General features: G+C 39.3%; 1 protein-coding gene across 1 annotated transcript; it reads right to left on the reverse strand.

The window, feature by feature from the left end:
• Positions 1 to 19808: 19808 nt before the first annotated feature.
• LOC133116830 (N-myc-interactor-like) lies at positions 19809 to 24429 on the reverse strand. The gene is made up of 10 exons (XM_061226814.1): positions 24333 to 24429; positions 24146 to 24190; positions 23945 to 23992; positions 23686 to 23844; positions 22668 to 22784; positions 22231 to 22390; positions 21703 to 21809; positions 21400 to 21586; positions 20990 to 21087; positions 19809 to 20769 (listed from the first exon to the last, which is right to left on the reverse strand). Exons 2-10 carry the CDS (start codon positions 24182 to 24184, stop codon positions 20578 to 20580), a joined length of 1107 nt encoding a protein of 368 aa, XP_061082798.1. The 5' UTR covers positions 24185 to 24190; positions 24333 to 24429; the 3' UTR covers positions 19809 to 20577.
• Between the last annotated feature and the right edge of the window lie 147 nt (positions 24430 to 24576).

Consider the following 24576-nt stretch of genomic DNA (forward strand, 5'->3'; position numbering starts at 1 on the left):
AATGCTTCAAATGCACATTTTCCTCCGTAAATATAGAATATCAATCACAGTCAAAAGCCTGCATCACAAAGCAGGATTACCGAGTCAGCTGAAATACTGTAATGTAATTGGAATGGATTGCCCCATACCCTCAGCTGATCATCCTTCACTCTACTGGTTTATTATTTTTTGTGCATATTTTTTGTGACCAATTTTATTTTATTTTATACTGTATACGTTTCTGTCTTTTTATTAGATCTGCTGGATGTATTTATCCAAATGAGATATAATAGCCAGCATTTAATTTTAATAAGCAAATAAATCATTTTCATTGATGCAATGAAATTAATCTGTCTGTCACATTGAGGCTCAGCAGGGTTCACTGTAGGGGATAAGATGGAGTCACATCGAGGCAGTCGGAAAGTTACTGTGGGGATGAAGCAGGGCTCGCTAAGGACAGGCTACTGCTCACCCGGTCAAGAAGTACTGTATAACCACCACAAATCAGTCTCTTTTATGGGAATGGGGTTACACAGCTCAAGAGTCTTGTCTGTGTCCTGATGGATTCTTTGCACATAACAAGCAAAGGTGGTGCTCGGGTGCTTGGAAGTTCAAAAGTGATGTATCTCACGTTGGTCAATGCAATCTTCCCTCTGTGGAAACCAGGCACATGTCAGGATAAGTAATGTGAACAGAAGCACAGCTAAATCAAAGTAATCACAGCTTGATTCACTATTACTGCAGGTCTTGAGTAACGACTTGACGCTGCAGAAGCTGATACTGTAATGATTATTCCAGATCTTTCCGATTGACCATCATTTATCTCCACGGGACCCTGCACCTGGGTTTCAGTGTCCCTGCACTTTCTGTCCATGTAGCACCTTTACAAACAGCGCTGTTGTGATTCATGACCTGGCCTGCTCAGCCAGCTATAGGCCAGCTATAGGATAACAGCAGTGCAGGAGGACTGTACAGTATCTGATCCAGGACCTATTACGAGGGGAAGATAATTAGATGTTTTTTGCTGGCTTGTCCAGAAAAGCACTAGGCTGAAGTTGGTATGATATTCCAACAGATATTTTCAGCTTGATATTCACAATTCTTGTTCCACCGTAAATCACTGTACAGCAGCTGACATATGCTTCCTGTTTTCCTCTCTATAAAGTCTCATTTTCGCCTTCAGCCACTATTATTACTTGTGAATTGAGAAGATGGATGCATTAGAATTTAACATAGACAAACTTGATATTGCATTTCTGTTTCTGTCTGTTTACAATTATTATTAGACACAAGTGTCTATTTTAAATGGTCATTGTCCAATAAGTGACTATGAGTACAGGAGGAATTTGAATTTAGCTTGGGCCAACTTGATTTCCAATTTAAAAATGGAGACTAAGTTTGGTACTGATTGCAATTAGTATAGTCATATATATATATATATATATATATATATATATATATATATATATGTATTAAGGGCATAATTTAAAGGGTTAAATCCCCTGGGGCCACCCATATGTTGTACTACCTAATATGTCACCTTAGACACATGCACTGAAAGTTGAATCATTACATATCAGGTGGTAAATGGGTGGTTTATTACTAGCTATTCACGTTTATGAAGAATACGGTAAACCCGTGGAACAACAATATGCACCAGATAGAAAGTTCAGTACAGCAGTCAGATTATCTCATAGCACTGTGGCTGCCAGACAGAGGATGCATTGTTCTTCACAGAAGGGTGGGCAAAGCATTATCGAATCATCTGAGAATCCATGACTCCCCATGCCCTACATCCAAACATCACAACTTATATGTACATATCCCAGATATTTCAGTGAGAATTGTGAAAATCCACAGAGAAATACAAAAATAAAAGAAAAAATATTTTGGAGAGGAAACAATAATCTGCACAAGTTTGGGTTTGTGTGCCTCTTCTCGCTAATCAATGCAGGCAATTGTTTTCATCTCATTTGCGGAGGGGTAACCATAGCAATGGTTTTTAACAATAATATCAACATTCTGAATGTGTTTCACTTGCCCAGAACACAAAAATTAAATTTGTCAGCTTCAGCCTGAGGGACCTGAAACAGCAGCCAGGTCTGGGCAAAATGCTTAATAAGGACCACAACTAATATTGCGGCTCCATCAGTTCCGTATGGTGGAGAAAAGCAGTCACTTTCAAGTTAAACTCAAGGAAATGATGTCACTGAGAAGGTCAGACGTGCTCTGTGAAGTAAATGTAATGTTCTGCCGATAGCTGGGGGGACAGAGCTGGAACTGGCACTGACTGGAAGTCTGCAGTCCTTCAAATATCTTGAGTTTTCATGATTCTAAACCAGTTTCAGGTTACAGTGAATCACATAGAAGTGACTCTTACTGATAATACTGGTAGGCACAATAGGCCCAGAATTGAGGTTAAAAATGTACTAATTAAATATAGCGCTCTTGAAATGTAAATATTACAAATGTGTGTGTGTGTGTGTGAGAGAGAGAGAGAGAGAGAGAGAGAGAGAGAGAGAGAGAGTGAGTGTGTGCGTGTGTGTGTGTGTGAGAGAGAGAGAGCGAGAGAGAGAGAGAGAGTGTGAGTGTGTGTGTGTGTGTGTGTGTGTGAGAGAGAGAGAGAGAAAGAGTGTGTGTGTGTGTGAGAGAGAGAGAGAGAGTGTGTGTGTGTGTGTGTGTGTGTGTGAGAGAGAGAGAAAGAATGTGTGTGTGTGAGAGAGAGAGAGAGAGAGAGAGAGAGAAAGAGTGTGTGTGTGTGTGTGAGAGAGAGAGAGAGAGAGAGAGAGAGAGAGAGAGAGTGTGTGTGTGTGTGTGTGTGTGTGTGTGCGTGTGTGTGTGTGTGTGTGCGCCTGTGTGCCTGGTTGCATGGCTCAATGGTAATGGTGGGTCTAATGTGAACACAGACACTCATTTTTTCTGCCCAAGACAACTGAGATTAATTAGTCCTATTGCAGCCCTTTTGGGGTTTCTCATATACTACTCTGTAGCTATCATCAATATCCCTACCTCATTACACAGATTACAGGATATGAAGAAAAGGGCAATTATACACATAATAAAAGATAAAAGCCAGCAGTAACTGGTATTCTGAACTGCACACTCAAATTATATGACTTTGAACCAAAAGGAAATGGAATTTAGTTAATCTGACTAAATGTACTGCAAAAAATATGATGCACTATCACACTAGATGTCTAGATGTCTTGATGTGCATGGTTACATGTGCCAGGACAAGGTATGTGCCCCCTTCCCTTATGACTGCACTTTAGACAAAAGCTAAGATTAGACAAAGTGCACCCAAGTTTACACAAAACACATTTTCAAATGATTATTTCAAACACAAAAAGTTATGGATTTATAAATATGTATACCCATATTAATTGTGTCAGATATTAGCACAGCAAGATATTCTCTCTGGTTTTTAGGAAAGCAGTCTTTCATGCCTCGCCTGTGAAAACCTATATTGGGTAAGAAATGTGCAGGACATGTGACTTACAGTCGTGTCTGCAGCTCCAACCGGGGTTAAATTCTAAACAGATTGACCGGATTCTTTAAAACCTCTTTGGCTCAGATTTGAAAATGAGCAAATCAATGTCTGCCAGGCCGCAGACTACACCCAGAGAGGGAAGGGCTTGCCGGGAATTCTCCCTGAAGACATATGAGTTTCACATTCGGTCAGGAAGTGATGCAGGACAGATTTCTTCCACTGGTGTATGGAATATGTGTTTTACATGCATCATATTTGCTCCCTATGATGCACGCATTAAAATGCGAAATAATAAGATCATTTGACTGTTGGAAAAGATACGGCTGGCACAGACTCCTGTTCACTGTGTGTATAATGGTCCTCTGTGTTATGATGAAACTCAATGCATTTGCTAATGATGCATTCGGGACACATAAAATGAGACACACGACTGAAAGCTGCTTTTATGCAAATGGAAATCTTGATTATATTAAATATTCAAATGTGGGATGATTGACGAGTATGGTTTCCATTAGGGTAACACAGACATTGCAGATATAAAATAAAATAAAATGGTACTTTCAGGTTGTTTGTCACTTTTCAACCTATTTAGAAAAGCAGATGTGCTAGCATGGACAGCATTTTGTAACACATCAAACCTTGTGTTGACTCCTAATTCTCAGAAGAATTAAACAACTCCACCCACCAAATAAAAAAGAAAAGAGAAGGAAAAGATAAATAGTGTTCACAACTCTCAGGAGCTTTGAGGTCAAATATAATCACAGCAGTGATATGGACCAATATAACCCATTCCTGTGGTGAAGTGGTTTCATGGTGGGTAAAACAGCGTTTAATCAATTCCTGAAATTGTATCATGATGCTGGAAATAAATTGTTGCATTTTATTTGGTGTAAGAGCAAAGCACACAACACAAGTAAAAAATAACCACATCCTTTGTTTTGCGATATGACATCAGCAGGGTAATATCATTGCCTTTGGCTGCATGTTTTAACATTTTGATTGGTGCAGGAGGTAAGAGCTGTCGTCTGGCAGTCGAAGGGTTGCCGGTTCGATCCCGTCCTGGGTGTGGTGAAGTGTCCCTGAGCAAGACACCTAACCCCCAATTGCTCCAGACGAGCTGGTTGGTGCCTTGCATGGCAGCCAATCGCCGTTGGTGTGTGTGAGTGTGTGTGAATGGGTGAATGTAAAGCATCAATTGTACAGTGCTTTAGAAAAAGGTGGTAGAAACATTGTAACATTCAGACGTTACCACTATTGGAAACCTCTATGGCTTCCTGAAGGCAGGTAATTTCTACAGTCAGGCCATTCCCATCATTCCTACCACTGCCCTGGAAAGGGTGCCAGTTAATAGCCTGGGAGGTTATATGACATCAAACATGGCTGGTCTGAAATAGGTTTTTCCACTTTCTAAACTGGCTGGAATTCATGTTGCACGAACAGAGAAATCACAAAAGGTACATATATTTTGTTTGACAAAGACATAATCTATATTTATACAAGAAAAACAGAATCACACAAGCGCACACATATGGCTTACATAGTATAGCATCTGCACTAAAGATTCTAGATCAAGATTAGTTGGAAGAGCTAAAATGACATTTTATTTGGGTAAGGTTCACATTCATTAATCAATGATTTATGAAATGATATGCTAGTGACCTACTATTGGTCATTCTGCCATAGTGTAGCAACTATAACAACATAATCAAGGTTGTTTCTTTTTGGATCTTGCAAACCCGAGTAATCAGAGAATGTAACATTAAGATAAAAGATCTGATTGCATCATTAGGTACCATTTATTTACTCAGGGGGTCCCCTTGAGACACAAGCCTCTTTTAAAAGAGAGCCATGATTGCAGAGGTTCAAAGAATGAGACAATACAGGTCATAAAATATACAGAATAATAAACAGAACAGCAAAAAGGACTAAATTAAACACAAATGCTCAGTTAAAAACATTCCTCAATGACCAGGACGTGCAAGGCTTTGGAATGCCCTACCTGAGGACATTAGACTGGCAAAACCAGTGTCATCTCTTGAATCACTTTTAAAGACTTATTTTTATCGACTTGCTTTTAACACTGGATTCACCATATATTGTTATGTTTGATGTCTGCTCTGTTTTAAGAGTTTATGATGTTATTTTTGTTATTTGTTGAGAAACACTGTTTTGAAAAGTGCTATATAAATAAAGTTTATTAGTATTTTAATGTGGTCTAGAGGAAATACACAGATGCTATTCACAGCCAACTCACTCTTGCAGTCCCTCAGCAGTCTTGTTTTGGTTTTCCATGGATGGATTTGAACCACTTAAGGGTTTTTTTGGTTTTTTTGGCATTCATTCTTTTTTTTCAGGCTGCCATTTTCAATCACTGTGGTAACAGGATATACTGTTTGATTGAAAGCATTTGTAGGGGAAAATTCACAGAACAAAAGATCTCCCTCCTAAAAGCATGATAAACAATCACAAGTCATAATCACACTCAACCTTGATGAGCAGGCTGGTTCCTCCAAAACTCTCGACGATGTATGCTAAAAGTGTATCAATATATCCATATTAAAGTATGATATGTATCAAACTGATTAACTGCTAAATTGTGCTATAATTACACAGTGAACCCATATGTAACCGGAGTTTAATAAAGCAGCCAGCTGTGTAGTCAAGGACAGCTGTACAGCTGATTTCTCCGGGACTCTCGAAAGCATTTTTTCACCTGTATTGTGTTTCTAAGCACACAAGACACAGTCACAATAAAAAACAAAAAACAGAAAATCCTTTCTGTGAGAAAAAAAGCTTCCATTTACACTGTTTGAGCAGATGTAAATTTGTATTGGAAATATTTAGAGTAATTCTGACTCTTCGAAAACAAACCCCAAAGTGTTAATTTTCGGAAGAGACTCTGATTATGCCTGTAGTTAAAAGGGTTCAAGAATAGTAACCATTTTATTTTGGGTATGTGATTTCCAAGCTTGTGTTAACAAAAAGGTGAGTCACTCTCGCTGCATTCACATCTAAATCGCTGTCTTAAATGTTCACCTCTGTGAGGCCAGTTTGTCTATGGGAGAGGTGGAAGTGCACAGCTTGATCTTGTTAAGGAACATGGCCATGCTTCTGCTTTAATATTCCTCAATATCTGATAAACAAATTTGCCAGGTTATATATACATGGTGGCCACTTTATTAGGTATTTTTAGACCTTTTTTTATGTTTTGGTTCTGCATAACATGACTCCTCTCATTAACAAAGCATTTTTGCCCACAGAACTCACTGGATGTTTTTGTTTTTTTGCATCATTCTCTCTAAACTCTAGGGAAAGTTGTGTATCTAAGTGTAGATAATGGATTAAATGGGTTGAAGTAAATCACTGCAATTAACTTCTCTGGCAATTTCTCTATAAACACCGTCAATAGAGCAATCAGCTCTAAAAATGCAGCTCCATTGACCAACTCATCATTCAAGTCAAGTGAAACATATTCCATAAGTGAGCTATTACACATCTTACTAAGAGTTGGAATGTGACAGCCTGTTATTGGGATATTTGATACATCCCAGTCGCAATTAGAGCCTAATCACTACCGCTCTGACTGCTTAAATCCTGTCCTGCCATTCCGATGCCTTTGTGGAGGGGTGAGTTTAGGACATGAAGGTCCCAGTGAAGCAGAAGCTGCCATTTTGGGCACAGGATGAGCTCTGAAATACAGCCTTGGGGACAGAGGTGGTAATTGGGGGGAGGAGGGTGGTGAGAATGCCTAATTACAGCTCTTCTCTGCTGTCATCACACCTCAGACGAGGTCAAAGGTTACACACCTCTAGCTGACATCCATGTCGCCGTGATGGGTGGCTGGTTTGTGCAGGTTCAAACAGTACCTGGGAGGTTTGGGCTAATTACTGGTATTCATCACTAAATAAGACGTCGGCTAGTTACCGAAGCCTTAATCAAAACAGTGAAATGATGGCATTAGGGGTTGAATGGTGTCCAGGTGGGTAATCTGGGTATGAATATCAATTTCATCTCTTTAAAAAAAAAAAACATACAGCCACAAGCACTCAAATTATGAAATTTCAACTTTCGTTTTCTCCGAAAGCAGACCACCCTTGTGGCTGTTCAAAGCTGTCCACAGACACACATTAGCCCACCCTACCCCCCAAACCTCACACTCTCACAGGGGCTGCGCCCCCCTCACCCCCTCAACCAGACGTCTCAAGGGAGACAGGCTTTGAACATGGCCCGTGATAAAGTGCCCTGTCGCGGGCCGGCACTTTTACTCCAACACCAGGCCCCCCCAGGCCCGTCTGTCAAACACGCCCAATCACACAGAGACATGGCTGCTCCGACGTCCAGGAAAACCGTCTGCTCCCAGACTGAGCCGGAAGCACATTCCGGGCCTAGGGGCAGTGAAGGAACAGGGAGGCCATCTGTCATTCAAACAGGTTCCTTCACCTTTGGTACTTCTAGCACCCCAAACATGTGTGCGCTGACCCAATCCCAAAGCCCAATCCCTGGGTTCACTCAACATTCACCCCTTAACTTTGACCTGCAAATGAATATGTTTTTCTTATATTTTTTATCCAGGGGTAAACCTTTCAGTTTCGCTATGGTATCCCTAAGCATTAGACAGTGGCCTTAAGTGCATGATAGAGATGGTTTATAACAGTATTTAAATGCATTCTAATCCAACATCTGAACTATGGGAAACATCTAACTATTTTAATTCTGACAAAGCAGAAGATCTGATGAAATTTCCTTTTTTTTGCTGCAAGATTACATATTTTACCATTTTCTAATATAATACCCGTTGTTACCTAAGCATACAGTATATTTCAGTATGTTTTTGGCCATTTCCAAAGCATAAACACAATCCCTTTCAATAAGAAGCTAGGTGCATGGCTTTCCATCAGCGAACACAATTTCAGAGTATTTTTTCCTCTTCAGCCTCTGTTCAGTGTCAGGGGGGAGGGCACAGTCTCCATTATAATGGAGGAACTGCCTGATGGTCATGCAGGAAGTACTTCAGGAGATTGCTTTCATGTGCAAAATCACCTTCATCAAAATGTCAAAACGGTCATAACAAAGGAAGATTTATTAGCATGATATTAAAAATTAGCATGAAACAGATTATAGCTCAACAACATTTATCTACGTGTACCTTTTATCTGTACAATCATGGGGACTTGGGAAATGGGGCTTGTTTTTTTAATGAGTACTATTAATCATTAATCAGATACTATATTAGTGTATAAATGCAGTATCTGTGCAATTTCCAATTCCACGGGTTATGTTACACGCAATGCATGCAAACAGAGATGTTTGCGAACACTGCATTCAAGCCAGAGTCTTACATTGCGGATGTTCGAACTCACCAGCTTTCAGCTTAACTTAATTCAGCCATGCTTTCATTCTGAAGAATAGCAGGGGGGCAAAGCCTATTCATATTGGAACTGAAGGCTTATTATGCTTACTCCAGTGATAATATATGGTAATATATGATAAAAACTATGCAGTGATTAGAGATGAGATAAGAACGGACACTGGGAACAGTGGAAGTGAAGCAGGCCGGTCCTTTCCAAGGTGTTGCTATGGTGATGGTTTCAGTAAAGGACACATTGTGATGATACATTCATGTCAACTATGGACATGAGCTATATGCCTCATTAACAAAAAAATACAGCCATCAAGGTGCCAAAACATTGCCTCTGAGAAGAAGCTGTGCTATGGTTACTGTACGTGTCTGACCAGTGTGTGGCATTGGAAGTAAATACCAAATTCAAAAATCTTTTACAAAGTGATAATTTCCTTCAGGACAGGCAGGAACAAGGCGTTCATGGTGTTTACAGTAATTAGTGAAGCACAAGCATGTGTACAATATGTTTTGTCTGTGTTGTTTCCTCTAATTTGTTAGTGCGTATATTATATACAGCATGTAACCACTCTGCCCATCTCGACTCCCCTTGTCTAATATGTTATTAGAATCTCAGGTAACTACTTTAAAATGCAGAGTAAAAATGAATCAGACACTTTTTACAAGGCTGGTGTTCCTTGTAAAACAGACTCCCCATACAAGGAAGCCGTTCATAGCAGACCCTGTAGAAAACAGATCTTTGTGTCATTAGCATAAACTGGTCATGAATTCTGATGATTCTAGATTAACACATCAATGCAGTACTGTATATACATAGATCACCTGTTTAAAAGTAATATCCAAAAACAAGCTTGATGAGTCTGGCTCAATTTTTTAACAGGAATTCTGTATATTTTGTGAATACAGTTAAAGGTAGCTCTACCTCCAGTAGCCAGATTCTGGTTGTTAAATCTCAAGTTGCCACCCACATTTTTTACATTTTAAAATGTGGCTATGGCTTGATATAAACACACCACATAATTCAAAAATGGCATAGCAGTTGCAACTCCCCTGACATCATTGGTGCACATGCGAGTGCACAGGAAAATTCTCAGTATTAAACAGAATGCATATCATCTGAGTAGAAATTATATCAGTACTGAAGGTTGACCAGTATACACCCTAAACCCGAAACTACATCCCCCCACACCCCATGATGTAGGTGTTTCAGTATGCACTGGGGAATGACTCATGAGGGTAGGAGGAAATTATACCCCTGTCCCCTCACCAGTCTACAGTACACTGTACAGTACACTGTAGACTACAGTTTGCTCTGTGCTGTGCTGGTGCTGTAGAGGCTGGCACAAAAGGTTTTTGGAGAACATTAGAGAGAGTTCAGTTTTGATCCCTGTTGGGTGGTGCTCTCTCAAACAAACTCTGAATGCCTTAATTGTTCTCAATATTTTGCTTGGATTTGCTCTGAGCTTCAACAGTGAGTCAGATCGACAATGAGTCCCATATTTGCTACATGGAGACACTGCCCACACCCCCAAACCCCAAACCCCTCTGTTCCCCCTCTCTCCCAGAGGCTGTTTATTTCTGTGCCAAGCCCGGCTCTATTACCCTACCCATGATGATGGAGGAGGAAACGGGCTGACAGGCAGACATACTTTCCTCCCTTGAATGGGGCCAAACGCTTAAGAAAGGAACAGGGTAGAAAAATCAAACCCAGTCTCATTCAGTCAAGGGTGGAAGACATGGGAAGTCTCAGTGCTTATGGCTAAATAATGCACATGAGTTTACGGGTTGTTCAAAGCCTGGTTTACTTACTTGGAATTCCTGCCTCTGAATGTTTCATATACATGTATATTTACCAACTTATACTGTATACACCGCAGAGACCACCCAGCCCACACCACACAGACACACACGCTTGCGTATACACACACATCCACACAAGTATGTACATCAAACCTTCTCGCAGCCCCCTCAGTGGTGATTTAGAGACGGCATGCAGATAAGGATCATTTCCTTGTTCATTGAATCATTGGATGCTGATGTGGGACAGCTGCTGAGGATTGGTGATTGGGGCTGGGCCAGTGATTGGTGATTGGGGCTGGGCCAGTGATTGGTGATTGGGACAGGGCCAGTGTACAAGTAGGCCCATCAGGAAGGGAAAAGGTGTCGAAAGTGAGTAATACTATTGGCGATCTCAGTGTCAGGTGAATTTATGCTCTTTGTTAACTTTTGAGTTTGAGGTTTTAATTCTTTAATTATGATTTATATTGTGAGTGTAGTGGTGTGACTTACCTGGGTTGCTGTGAGGGGAAAAAAGCAGGGAGCACACTTACCTGTGTCAGCATGGTTACTTGTGTGAGCACACTTACCAGTATGAGTATGCTTACCTGTGGAAGCACACTTGTCTGTGTGAGCATGCTCTGTGTTGGGAGGGAGGGGGCTAGCGTTGGCAAGAAGTAGGGTGCATTGCTGTTTACTTGTATGTGTGCTGCTTGGAGAGTTGGTGAATATCTGTAAGGAGGAAGTTGGCATCTGACAGGTTGGCATAGCAGCTGACACATGCTTCTATACATATTATCAGCCTATTGAATGCTGATTTAACTCAAAATATCTGTATGCTTAATTAAATGCATAGCCTTAATGCTACACATGATATATAACTGCTATAAACTCTTTTTAATTTTGTTTTATGCCTAACCTACCTGGCACAGGTAATGGTGTCAGTATGTTTAGTCTGTAGTTAGAAATGAGGAATGAGTATAAGCTGTTCTCAGTGAGGCACCAGTATCGCCTTTCAGTGCTTGCATACAAGCTTGAGAAACCGCAAAGCTTTGCTCCTTCTAGTGACAGATGAAGTGCACCATCCGTGGTAAACATCCCAGAAAGCCTTTCAACGATGACCGTGTTAGTCTCTTTATCAGGATATACATTCATTAGAGAAGGGTGTGATCTGTTATTTTAACCTTTACATGTTGTTAATGGTGTTTTCCCTTATAATGCACACTATGCAGCACAAGGACTTTGCATGCATAATTTACATCAACAGAACTAAAACAGGCAAGCACTAGAATTGCTATTTATTTCGTATGCCATGTGTGCAAGTCGTTTTTTGCTGTATGGTAAATTTTTAAAGATTATTTCCTGAATGCCAAAAAGCAAAATAAACTATAATTCGGATGAATGAAAGACTATATATGCCACAACAATAATATTATCTTTACCACGCAGATGTGTTAAATCTACATCAAAAGACAACTACGCTATCTAAATAGACCTCGCAACCTGACAACCCGGACAAAACCTGCCTCACCCGTCACTGGAATGAAGCCAGTGCATTTTTAATTCCAGAAGGTATGACGGAATACTGCAAAAAGCCATCTGGTGTCATGAAAGCAGAACAGCCTTTTGCATGAGAGGACAAGGGGACCTGCCAATATTCCTTCAGTAGGTCATATTTACTCACCAATTTCCCACATGATCAAAGCAAATAACAGTTCTAGGCAAAGGATAGCAGTCAGGTTTTGCTATAGCATTAATCTTTCGTGAGCCTTTCTTTAGACTGTACAGAAATAAAATATGCTGTCCAGTTTATTAACTGCAGACAGGCAAAGTGCAGGTTTCACATGCTCAGATTGAGAATCATGACCGCAGTAGGAGATTGGCCCACTATATCTGGCCTGCCATGCAGATCCAGGAACTGGTAGTAACACCAACACTCGGGAGAAAAAGATTGAAATCTAGTACAGCTTTTCATTTATCAAAACGATAGTTATTTTTTCCTTGTGGCTCTGCAAGGTGAGACTGAGAATTAGAAGTCTAACCAAGAAGGTTGCATTGAGTGTCATTACTCACTTAGCAACGGTTTCAGTGGACCTTGTATGGTGTGACCCAAAAGTGTTTCAGAGACACTAAATCCAAGTGACTCTTGTACGATATTACCTCTCTCACAGCAGCAGGGGAGTGCCCTCAACCCCCTCTTTTTCATTCACAAGGCAGTATGCGTGTAATATGGACTTCAGTATTTGGTGAAAACACTCCATGGCACACTGAGAGCTGGAAGGACAGCACTGAGTTAAGGTACATGACTGGGACCTGCAAGGTCGGTGGTTCGAATCCCGGTGTAGCCACACTAAGACCCTCACAGCTGTTGGGCCCTTGAGCAAGGCCCTTAACCCTGCATTGCTCCAGGGGAGGATTGTCTCCTGCTTAGTCTAATCAACTGTACATCGCTCTGGATAAGAGTGTCTGCCAAATGCCATTAATGTAATTAATAAAGTGAAATAAAGGTTACATATGATTGGATTGAAGTACTTCAGAGTGACTGAAAAAGAAACATAATCGGGGCTTTCATAATAACCAGAGCTGTAATTATTGTTTTATTTGTACTCTCAATTAATTTGCAAGGAAGTTCTGGATGAAATTAAATTTATTATCAAATATTTTGTATGGTCAGATATATGAGAAAACACTTTTATTGTGATACCACTGCCTAGAGAAGAAAATACACAACAGGCACAAAGAAACACTGAAATATCTTCATAGAAATGGCATATTATGTGATATGTAACATGGGCACAGACCGTAGTCATTCTCCAATTATAGTGCCTATTTTTGGAAACTCTGAAGAAACTTCAATAACTGATAATATAGAAACCAAAATTAAATCTAAAATCTTTGTTTCCCCCGCACAGACTAAAAAGGGTCAACTTACAGATGAGAAGAATGCTTACTTGCGCATAGCTTTAAGTTCATCTCAGTCATCATGCTAATTTTGTCCTAGCTGCATGAGATCACTGATGAGCAAGCTAATATGCAATAAAATTAAGGCATAATTCCAAATAGGTTAGCTTGCTAAAGTGGTTGGCTGCATTGCTAGCTAGAATTGTATAATTTGCACTCAAGTATAATTAAAATCCATTAACAAAATGATTTTCTTTTTAAAACACATGTCAAAAGTAGAAAAGTTAATTTAGAGACTGAGTGTGGTTCATTTAGGGCTACAGTTTCTGACAATGATCCTACAGTTTTGCACTAGGAGCTCTATTTGTTGCTACTTCTTGATGATTGGATGATCTGTTAAGTCAGGCATAATATTTAAAAAATACAATTACAAATTCTACTGTCGGCCTAAACACTCTAAATTCTGTAAGTCAACCAAATGTAGATACCTGTGAAATGAATATTGTACAAGCATGTCTTGAATGCAAGAGTCTTGAATGCATAAACTCCTAATATAAGAAGCATACAAATGAACAGATGGCTCTTTTGCATTTATATACATGATTTACAATGTTTTCCAATGTTTTTTGGTTAGAAACATCATTATCTCTTATATGTGATGTGGGATGTAATATTAACAGTGGCATTTGAGATGTTTTTACATTGTCCCCCTCTTTCATTTCTAGTGGGGGAGCCTCACTTGAAATTCTGTTTAAGTTTGAAACATTTCAAAATGGTTCCGTAATGAAAATCGTCATTCCCCAGGCCTGCAGGGTAAGGTCACTGTTATTCCAAATCAACTCTCTGCAAATGGCAGAGCTATGGAATAGTGAAATGCTACAGTTACATTAAACAGCAGCCTGATGTATGATCTCATCAATAAACAGAATCTCTGTGAATGCACACTCCTTGGGGACCTATATGTTTTAGACCATTGGTGTGCTGTAGAAAGTGTGGGCACTTACTTTCTACAGTAAGAGAGAGAATAGGAATGAGAACAACTTGTTCTATGTGCCTGGTTAACGCTAAAAAGCAGTGCACAAAATGCATACTTCAGAATTAACTTAAAATTAAGTCAAAAATGCATTTTCCCCTACAGTATATTGATACACATAAACAAATAAAATTGTATTATCATGTATTATTAGCCTTAACCTGTATAATGTCTATTAATATCCTACGGTATTTCCACACTATCTGAGAAATTGTTACATTATACACCATGATTCAGCAGCTTGTAGAAGCACCTTTAGCAGGAATAACCTGAAGTTGTCATTTTCTGTGTGAGTTTGTCAGTCTCTTACAGTACATCGCATTGGAGGAGTTTTGGTCCATAGTAAAATGTTTTGCTGGTCCATTTGATCTCTTGAACTCATACAGTGTGCAAAAATTTGGGCACCCCTGGTCAAAAAGCATTTTACAATTAATATCTAAGTGAACAGAAGCGAGCGCGATTCATCTGAACATTTCTCACCAGGTCTCAGGCCATTCTATCTGAAATATGTCTTGGTCTTCCAGACCTTGCCTTGACTTTAACTGTTCCATTTATCTTCCATTTTCTAATAAGAGTTTTTGTAGCCTTCTACTTCTTGGTGGAATCTTCATTCTGAAATAGAGGAACCCAAGCTTGTTAACACCAGATAGAACAGCCACTGCAGTTAGATACTTTAGAAGGCATGGAGTTGTAACAGACATTTAAATGAGGGGCACTCACATTTTTGCACCCCACTCTATAAACCATTATTAACAATGAGCATTTAATTCAGCAGCACCACAACCCACTTATTTGGCGAATATATTATTTGTGACCTGTCACTTTGTAAAATGTGAGCTTTGGAATCTTTTTAAATGAGTAAAATAAATGTTTGTAACACATTGTAACATGCATATCCACTCTAACTGACTTTGTGGACATACTGCAACTAGTGCAGTGTTTTATAGTGCAGTGTGCAAATGCATTTAGAATGTGTAAATTAGACAAGAAATAGTGTTATCCACATATCTCATTGTCCATCTGAAGTCTCACAGCCTCAAGTCTCTTAGGGTAAGGGGTCCCAGCCCACGGGTTTGGACCCCCTACTCTGGCCACAGAGCTGAGCCCCACCCCTCCCTCAGCCTAAAACGGGGCACACTGAAGGGGAACCTTCCTACCCCATCTGGCTCCAGTTAGTAACCCTGGGAGTGGGGGAAGGGGTGGGGACCATGTGAAAGCATTGTCTGGGGGGTGTTGTACACTTTCTTTTCTTTCAAACATCTTACGTTTAGCCCTTTGCCCGCAGAAGAGTAAACGTTAACCGATTCCATTTCAGATGGAAAATAAGACACAAACCTGATGAACTACAGGGACTGAGGGGCATGCATTTTTCTCCCACTCGCATCTCTGGCTCCATAGGCTACTTCAGCCAGATATTAATTATGATCTCATCATTTCTAATTAAGTGATGGCTTCATGTACAAATCATTTCAGATTGATGTAAGCACCATTAACTAATCAAGTAGGTGTACAGCACTGTGCGGAGGTGGAAATGAGACATGAACAATATGGGGGATGTCAGAAATAATACTGGGCTATGTCAGAAAGCATTAAATCCACACTATATGAAAGGCTGTATAGAGCAGAATGAGACTGATGGAGGTCTTTCATAAAACGGCTTGACAGAATAATGTCTTCCCTCGTTGGAGAGAAGAGGAGAAGAACATTTGAATGGCCCTGTGCAATCAAAATAATAATGTTACTTGTTATATTTTACATTAAATAACAAAGGTAACAAACACTATGCTATTAAGCCTATGCTATTAAATTCAGGTGCCCTGTTTATAAAATGGTGTTTTGACCCTGGCAGTCTAGGGGTATGTAAGGGGTAGGAGAAATTGCAGGGTATTTCTACAGTATTTAAACATAAAAAAGTAAATAGTGTTGCTAGATGGTATAATTTTATTGCCTTGTTGTTTAACAGAACTGTTGATTTACCGACTGAGAGCTTCTCTGCAAATAAAGACACCACCACTGGATTATGATATGGATATATGATATGATATGGGAAAAATAAAAAAACTTTTGGAAGATCTTGCATAAGTTTTGCATTCTCTCTATATATAAATTTCTGTGAGTATGCAAATGTCCTGCAAAATCTCCTAAAAGTTTTTTCTCACCCCGATCCCTTTAGGGGCTCAATATTGAAGAGAGGAGCCATGATTGGTTTCAATGACAGTTATCTGTTTTTATGCCTTACCAAAAAGGTTTACAAGAACACAAATCAATGTTTTAAACTTTTTTTCCCTTTTTTCTGTGACTCCAGTTTTCCTATAGCACAGGAAATTATACATGGGCATTAGCGAATGTGACACGTTACCCTTTCTGTCACAATATCTTAATCAGTTTTCAGGGTCTCAAATGCCCTTGATAGGTATATATATATCCTTGAGAAAACCGTGTGGTTAAAGGTGGTTTAGGTAAAGCACAGCTGGTGTCCTGACTTTCCGCCCACAAAACCCAATCAATTTCCAGGTCATGAAATTCAAAGTGAAGGACAAGAGGCTACAAACATTTCTCGGGGACTTCCAGTCTCTATTTACAGTACACGCTCTATTTACAGTAGACAGCTGCGCATGGATGTCAGTGTTCCTCAGAGATACATCCAGTCTCAAATGTAAAACATTCTAATGTCAATTTCAGAGAGGCTCTTAGTGCATTCCATGCCACAGAGGATATGAGCTGTTCTGACCACACATGGTGCAATCTCATTAAATAAGGCAATGTTGATGTTTGGTGTTGCCCATTGTCTGTATGCAGGTATACAAAAAGTTCAATTGTACCTTGTGCTGATCATTCATCTTTAGGTTACATTACATTATTTTACAGATGTTATGATCTACAAAAGATAATATAAAAGTGCATTCACGTGATTCATATGAGCAGTATGAATCCTGGCTAACAACATTACTAGATGAGTGTAGATGCAACATCACTAAGACAAGGAACTTAGCGTAAGTTATCTGTTAATGCGCAAGTTACATCCATAGCCCAAAGAACAGAACCATAAACCAATGTTCAACATTGGCTAAAAGTACACTTATTAAAGTGTCTGTGATTTTCCATCTAATATACTGAATTATGAGAGAGTACTACCCTCTACTGGCTATAATTCATAACACAGGAAATAAATAAGATAAGCATTTTAGTGAGTACATCGTATACTATATGAGTATATGTGTCTTAAAATAATTTTATTTGAAGCAATAACTTAATGACTATTTAATTTGAGGGTATTCTCATCCATATCAGACTTCAACCTCATTGCTATTGTATCCTTTCAAACTCAAAGTGCTAGAGTACCCAAGCAAAATAACAAAAAATGTGTCACTTTCCAATGTGTAGGGTATTTTACATAAGTGTGCCTCTCTGCAGACCCCCAAAAGGAAACAGACTGTGTTGACCATGTTGACACAGGGTCAGCAAGGTTTGATGAAAAGACAGTGCTCGTCAATACAGGACTATTGCTCCCATCATTGTGCTGCCTCTGCGCAATTCTGCCATCTCAGTGGAATGCTCCCAGAACTGATGAGTTGAAATAGCACTGTATAAACCATGGGTTTTCCACATACAGTGTTTGGTGTCTTTAGATAGCTAATGAAGCGGGAAATAGTTTGGTGTCATTGGTGGTGTAGTACACTGGTTGCTGAATAAAGATCTTGTAGGAATAAACCACAGGTAATGCAAGTTACCTGTGAGTCAGCATCCAGCTGTAATACAAAGGTTAACCAGGTTTGTTGGACATACAGAGATAACATCAGCAGGACCATTGTTACCACCATCTTGTGACTCTTTATTTGATGATTTGTTGTTTTCCTGTAAACCCTGGGTATATAGAGGGGAACGTGGAATGGTTTGAGGAGACTCGCTAATCTCCTGTGGACTATTTGCGTAAAGCCATTCATATTACAACTTGTAATTCTTGTAACACATTGTCATTCTATTTCTGCAATGCACATTGTTTAATAAATTGTATTAATTTGAACCTGCATCCTCTTGGCTCGCACCACTGCACACTTAGCAGTTTAGAGTCCTAACAGATATAGACAACCTAGGATACCTGCACCCCATAGTCACTCACCTATACACCAGTGCCGTCACAAGATACATACTAAGTGTATAATTGTAGGCTATACAGGCCACAGGCATGTCCGTGTCTATACAAATAGATAGCGATCATATAGAGCCACACTATTGGCGGACATTTGCAGTTCCTTTTGTTGAACTGTTGAACTTATCTTTTGGAGTCAGATAAACGAGAACAAAATTAAATTAACCCTGTTCCAGTAGCATTGGTGTATTTGGGGGGTTTCTTACAAATGGATTATGGTGGTCACTGCATATGCATCACAACCATGATACCATTTTTTCAACTGTTTTGTCTTCTCTCAACATTCAAGATTGAGTCTCAGGGAAACATATCTCAAATCTCAAGGTCAACCTTAAAATACAGTTCAGAGTACCTCAATTCTGGGAGATAAAATGTCTGAATTGCTCTTCAATCCATATTAACCCTGCAGTCAAATAGGGTTGACTGAAGAGTGTGGAGAGTAAGCAAGATTAATGTGGCGATGGACAGTGTGCCCTGCTTTCTGTCTTTAGAGTGCTGCAGTGCCCTCCAGTGTTCATTGCCATTACGTTTATTATTACGCCATAGTTTTCAATACACTGATGCGATGACTGTCTAAAATATTACATTCCAAATAAAAGTATATTTTTGTATCATGTGGATTTTTCCTGTCATTTAGGTCTACCAGCATAAAGCCACTGATACAGCCTCAAGACATTATTTAAGATAACATTTAAGAGTCTGAATAATCTCAAGAAAAATTATTTTAATAAGTATTATGTCAGCAAAAGATACTGAAACACATGTTTATCAGTTTATTTCACTCATAGAATTATCTAATCCAGTTGTGGGGTACCACTGTCTATTCTGGGTTTCTTTCTAACCACAATTGCAATCCCTGTGCTTTTCTGGGTTGGAGGGACTGCTTACCTTCTTAAGCCACATTATGTCAGAATACATGCCATGGCGAATGAAATGGCTTGTTTCATTTGTCATGGCATGCATTGCATTTTTATGTAATCATGTGCTTCAGACTGGTCTCTTCTAATGTCATTAATTTCAGCTTTAGCATAACCGATTTCATTATTACATAAGCCAGCAGCTCCAGAGATACATCATGGATTTCAGGTGAATTACATGTTGCCAAATTGTACAAGAGAAAGACAGATTTATTATTTTTATTTATTTCAAATAACAGATTAAATTAAAATGAAACCAATCAAGCAACATTAAAACATTTGCCACACCAAAGGATGATTTAAGAGTCAACCTATTTTCAGACTGTGCCACAACACTAACTAAACTGCAAAGAGGATAATTAATTTGATCTTTAATAATTTGGTAAGTCATTTTTGGATATAGTGCAATTCAACTAATCTCAAATCCATTCACAGTGTTCCACAATCCCCTACTCTTCGCAAAAGTTCAGTGGGGTCTTGAATGAGAGAGTAAGGACCTCGGATTAGCATCTTTTCCAAAAGACAGTATCTCCTCTACCGGTGTTTACACCACAAATGTATTTTTTCCCCTTTTTCCCTTATGTCACTCTGGAAAGCGTATTTATGACAGTACTCTGTAAAAGGTGCAGTGCAAATAATATTGCACTGACCTGAACGAGGCTCTCATTGACAAAAAGCAGCAATGTTTTATACACTATACATTCATGATATTATTAGGCATGTATTATGTAATCATCTTTTTTTCCCAACTAACCAGCCAGTCAGCAGCAGATTGGCTTTTCTGAGTCAGGTTCTGCTGAAAAGTTTCTTCTTGTTACTCACCAGGGAGTTCTTCCTTGCCACTGTTGCCCTACGCATGCTCAAGGAGGGTTCAGGACTATAATTCTACTTTGTGTAAATACTTACTCATAAAACCCCCTATACAAACTGAATTGACTGTTTCCATATGCATTGTCTTCATACACATTTGGTTTATGCGGTGTCCTCAGAGAAGTGGGCATCAGCTGTATTGGGTCGACTGATGTACTTGATGCTCTCCACCTCTCCGCCATTGTTACAGGGTTTCTGGAAATGGATCTCGAGGTGATCCTGCAGATCCTCTTCATCCAGGACATCCTGGATCCCACCAATCAGGACCGTACGCTTCGGCACCCCACAGTTAGTCTGAAAGCAGATACACACAGACATATTAATAACAATAAGTTGTGATCAAACAGATTAAACGCAGAGCGAATAAGCATGATTTAATGATGCAACTGTTAGTGATAAAGTGATATCACAATGCAGAAAGGACACAGATTAAAGGGAGAATTTAAAATATGCTTTTTAAAAATAATAAGAAATGTCAACAGTGAACAACAAAACATTGGCGTTTGATTTTCACCTGAAATTTCTTCAGCTGGTATTTGAAATAAGGATGGACATGAACCTCATGACTGACATCAACGATGTGCTTCCTCTTCAGGGCCAAAGACTCAGCAACTGCAATTAAAAATATGAGGATTCATGAGTTTTCTACCTGAAACCATATAATATATGAATAGAAATACAATATAACTGTGAAATATGACACTAATGATGAAAATGAGACAAGAGCAAAGTATTTAAAAAGGAAGATGGGTTTAAACTGTTTAATACATTCAGGAGAACACCTGAATCTCACAACTTCCTACAACCTAAAAACAGATTTCGATACACAATTTGGCTAGCTGAATATTCTCTTTGAACCGAAAGTGCTAACGCGTTCCTCGTCTAAACAAAGAGATGTCCTGCATGACTGTGAATCAGAACCACCTCCAGTATTGAGGAAGGAGATTTGGCCATCGTTAGTGTCCATGTTGTAGGCCACCTCCTCCACCTCCCCTCCCCCTTGGCTGGGCTTGGAGAAACTCATCTCCAGATGATGACTCATGCACTCCACTGGCAGGTAAGGCTGAAGGTTGGAGAAACGGATCTTCTTCTTAGACACGTTCATATGCACCTGCGTGGGCATTCAAGAGTATTCAACATTACAGGAATACGCCCCGCTTCTGCTCAGCTGACAGATGCTTCTGCTCAGCTTCCACAAACCCCAGAATCGGCAAGTTGTACTCTCACCTCAAACTTCACAGAGGGATCCAGTTGCACACAGTGGGGCTTCAGGTCCATTCTGTGTTTTTCAAATGCCACAGAGCACTTGGGCAGCTTCAGAATCTTTTCTGCCACTTTAAGGAAGGATGCACAACTCAAATCACCACATTATTTACAATTTAAATAACCTAATTTACCTGAGTTTTAATTATGATGGCCTACAGTCATAACCGCTCATTACATTAAATTAGAAAGCATTTATATTACATTACATTATTGGCATTTAGCAGACGCTCTTATCCAGAGCGACGGTCATCAGAGTGCAGATCAAACACAGCAACAAGTGTGAAAAGGACGCAAGAATACTCCACATACAGTCAATATATAGATGCCATGGGCTTTCCTACAGGCTGCATTTTAATCTATAAAATAAACTGATTTCAAGATTGGACAAGTAAATTTAATTTCCCAGACGTCCATATAATAGACATTAAAACCTCCCAAAAGCAAACAGGAAAACAGGTAGAGTGGACCACATTATTTCAATGCCTCTACCTTCCTCTTCCTCAAAAGTGATGAGAGCTTGCCCTCCTGTCAGCTGGAATGAGGGCCTCTGGGTAATGGTGAACACGCCCACAATGTTGTCATAGTCTCTGTCCTCTCCTGTCTCCACTCCTGTGAATCTCACCTTTGTTTCAGGGATGTCTGCTATAACCTGGTGGGAAAATACCTGTCATGCTTTGGCAACGGCAGCAGGAAATGTTTATGTTCTATTCACTGTAGTTTAATACTGATTTACAGACACTTTTACACACATACTTTACAGGAAATCATTAAATAAGAGAATTGGGAAAGACCTGGCCTTTAACCCAAAAACCCAATAAGTGAGAAAAGAAAACAAATACTCCAGTCGAACCACTCAAACAGTGTGACGACATTTCAGGAGGAGCCCGGCTATTAAGTTACCTCCAGAATAAGAGTAGAGTGAATACCTTTGATTTTTGCAGGAGTGATGAATATTCAGCTTTCTTGATTTTCAGCATGTCTTCATATTTCTTTAGTTGTTCCATCAGTGCCTGGTTATTTGTCTCAAGTAGCAGAATACTGTCCTAGATAACAATAATAGAAACGTTAAAAAAGTACATAGATCATAATGGAAACCAGTATAACCAGCTTGAGCCAATGAGCTTTCCATGGTCAGCCATGGGGCATGCGTCCTTTAAACAGCTTAAGACAGCAAAGATGACTAGAGATAAAATGGGGGCCAAAGACCTACTCAAGTGTTGCAAAATGCTGTAGATCACATAAGGCGAATGGTTTAGTCAATTCAAATACAATGTTTTTTAGTCATTGTAACATAATAAGTTACATAGCTGAAATGAACAGAAAACAATTCTTACTTGATTGAAAGCAAAATCATTTGAAATTTGACTGACTACCCTCTACCTGTAATACATCTGTCAAATTGATCATTCTAATTAGTTATGTTTCTGGTTCTTAGCCTGTTTCTTTTTTTCTCATCATAAGAATGTTCCACCTACAATTTGTCACAAATGTAGGCCAAAGGTCCTACATGGCATTTAAAAACAATCCAACCTGAATCTAGACAGCAGATGTATTAATTATTCCTGAATATGACTTTTATCCAAAGTGACTTACAGTTGATTAGACCAAGCAGTCCCCCCTGGATCAATGTGGGGTTGCTCAAGGACAAATGTCAACGTGAAGAAGGGTTCAATTTGATGCAATGCAATTTCATTTGTAAGAGCACTTTTTCACAAAGTATCTTTGCAATACTTTATAGAAAAACAGAAAATAGGAAAATGACAAGACTGAGCCTAAAAATAAAGAGAAAAACTCAAACAGCACTCTCCTGCTCTTTCAGTAACAGGTGATTGGGGCTGAGATAACACACGGGTACTGTATGCCATCTACCCAAGTCTCGCTCTGGCGACTGCTTTGCTCAAAATTCACTATGGGTGATTCGGTGTGTTCAATGCACAGACCCACCTTTTGTTCTTTACTCCTTTTATTAAACATAGCCTCCTTTTTTTTCTGTTCCTCCAAGAGCTCCAACGTTTCCTTTTGGGCTTGTTTTTTGGTATCCTCAGCACTTAGTTTGTCCAAGAGAAGTCTGGACTTCTCTGTATCAGCGTTGTCAACTTTGTTCTGAATAAAATTAAAGGTTAGTTTTAACAACAACAGAAAAGCCCTGCTGGAACACTGAAAAAACGACTGAACATACAGACAGTTAGAAAGAATTCCGTACCTTCCACATCACAAGTTCTTCCGCGGCTTTAGTTAGGTTTTGCTCTTCCTGAAACAGAGGCTGCTTTTACCAAATAGAAAAGCTTCAACACACAATTTAATAGGTTTGCGTTTCTGCAACTGATTAGTTGTTGCACCTTTAAGGATTATACATCATAAGCATTCTCTGTCAACTATAAACTTTCAATAATGTTTCACTTACAGGCTCCTTCAGGGACAAAACATCTTCTGTGGACATCATGGTGACCTGAATGAAAACCACCGAACATTTTCTTCATTATGATCCTAAAGTCTTACAGACCTACACAAATTAATATTATATAATATTTAAAAAATGTTTACATTGTTTACATTTAAATATAGGCTACATGCGTTGGTCTATTACTTACAGTATTATATTGGTTTTCTTAAGCTTGCGTATCGAAAACTTCTTAGGTTCAACGTACACAAAACCCCCCCCGCTTATATTGCTTCCTCGAAACCACGGGATCATTTCTGAACCAAAAGCGAAAGTTACCTATTATGTGGGTGAGCTGCACACGCGCAATGCTGCCGTTTACTGTATATTAAAGCAAAATATTTAAATAAATTAAACAGAAAAAGAATGGCAAAAGCGATACTTAAATCAATTTC

This window comes from Conger conger, chromosome 17 (genome assembly GCF_963514075.1).
Source record: "Conger conger chromosome 17, fConCon1.1, whole genome shotgun sequence".
Lineage (NCBI taxonomy): Eukaryota > Metazoa > Chordata > Actinopteri > Anguilliformes > Congridae > Conger > Conger conger.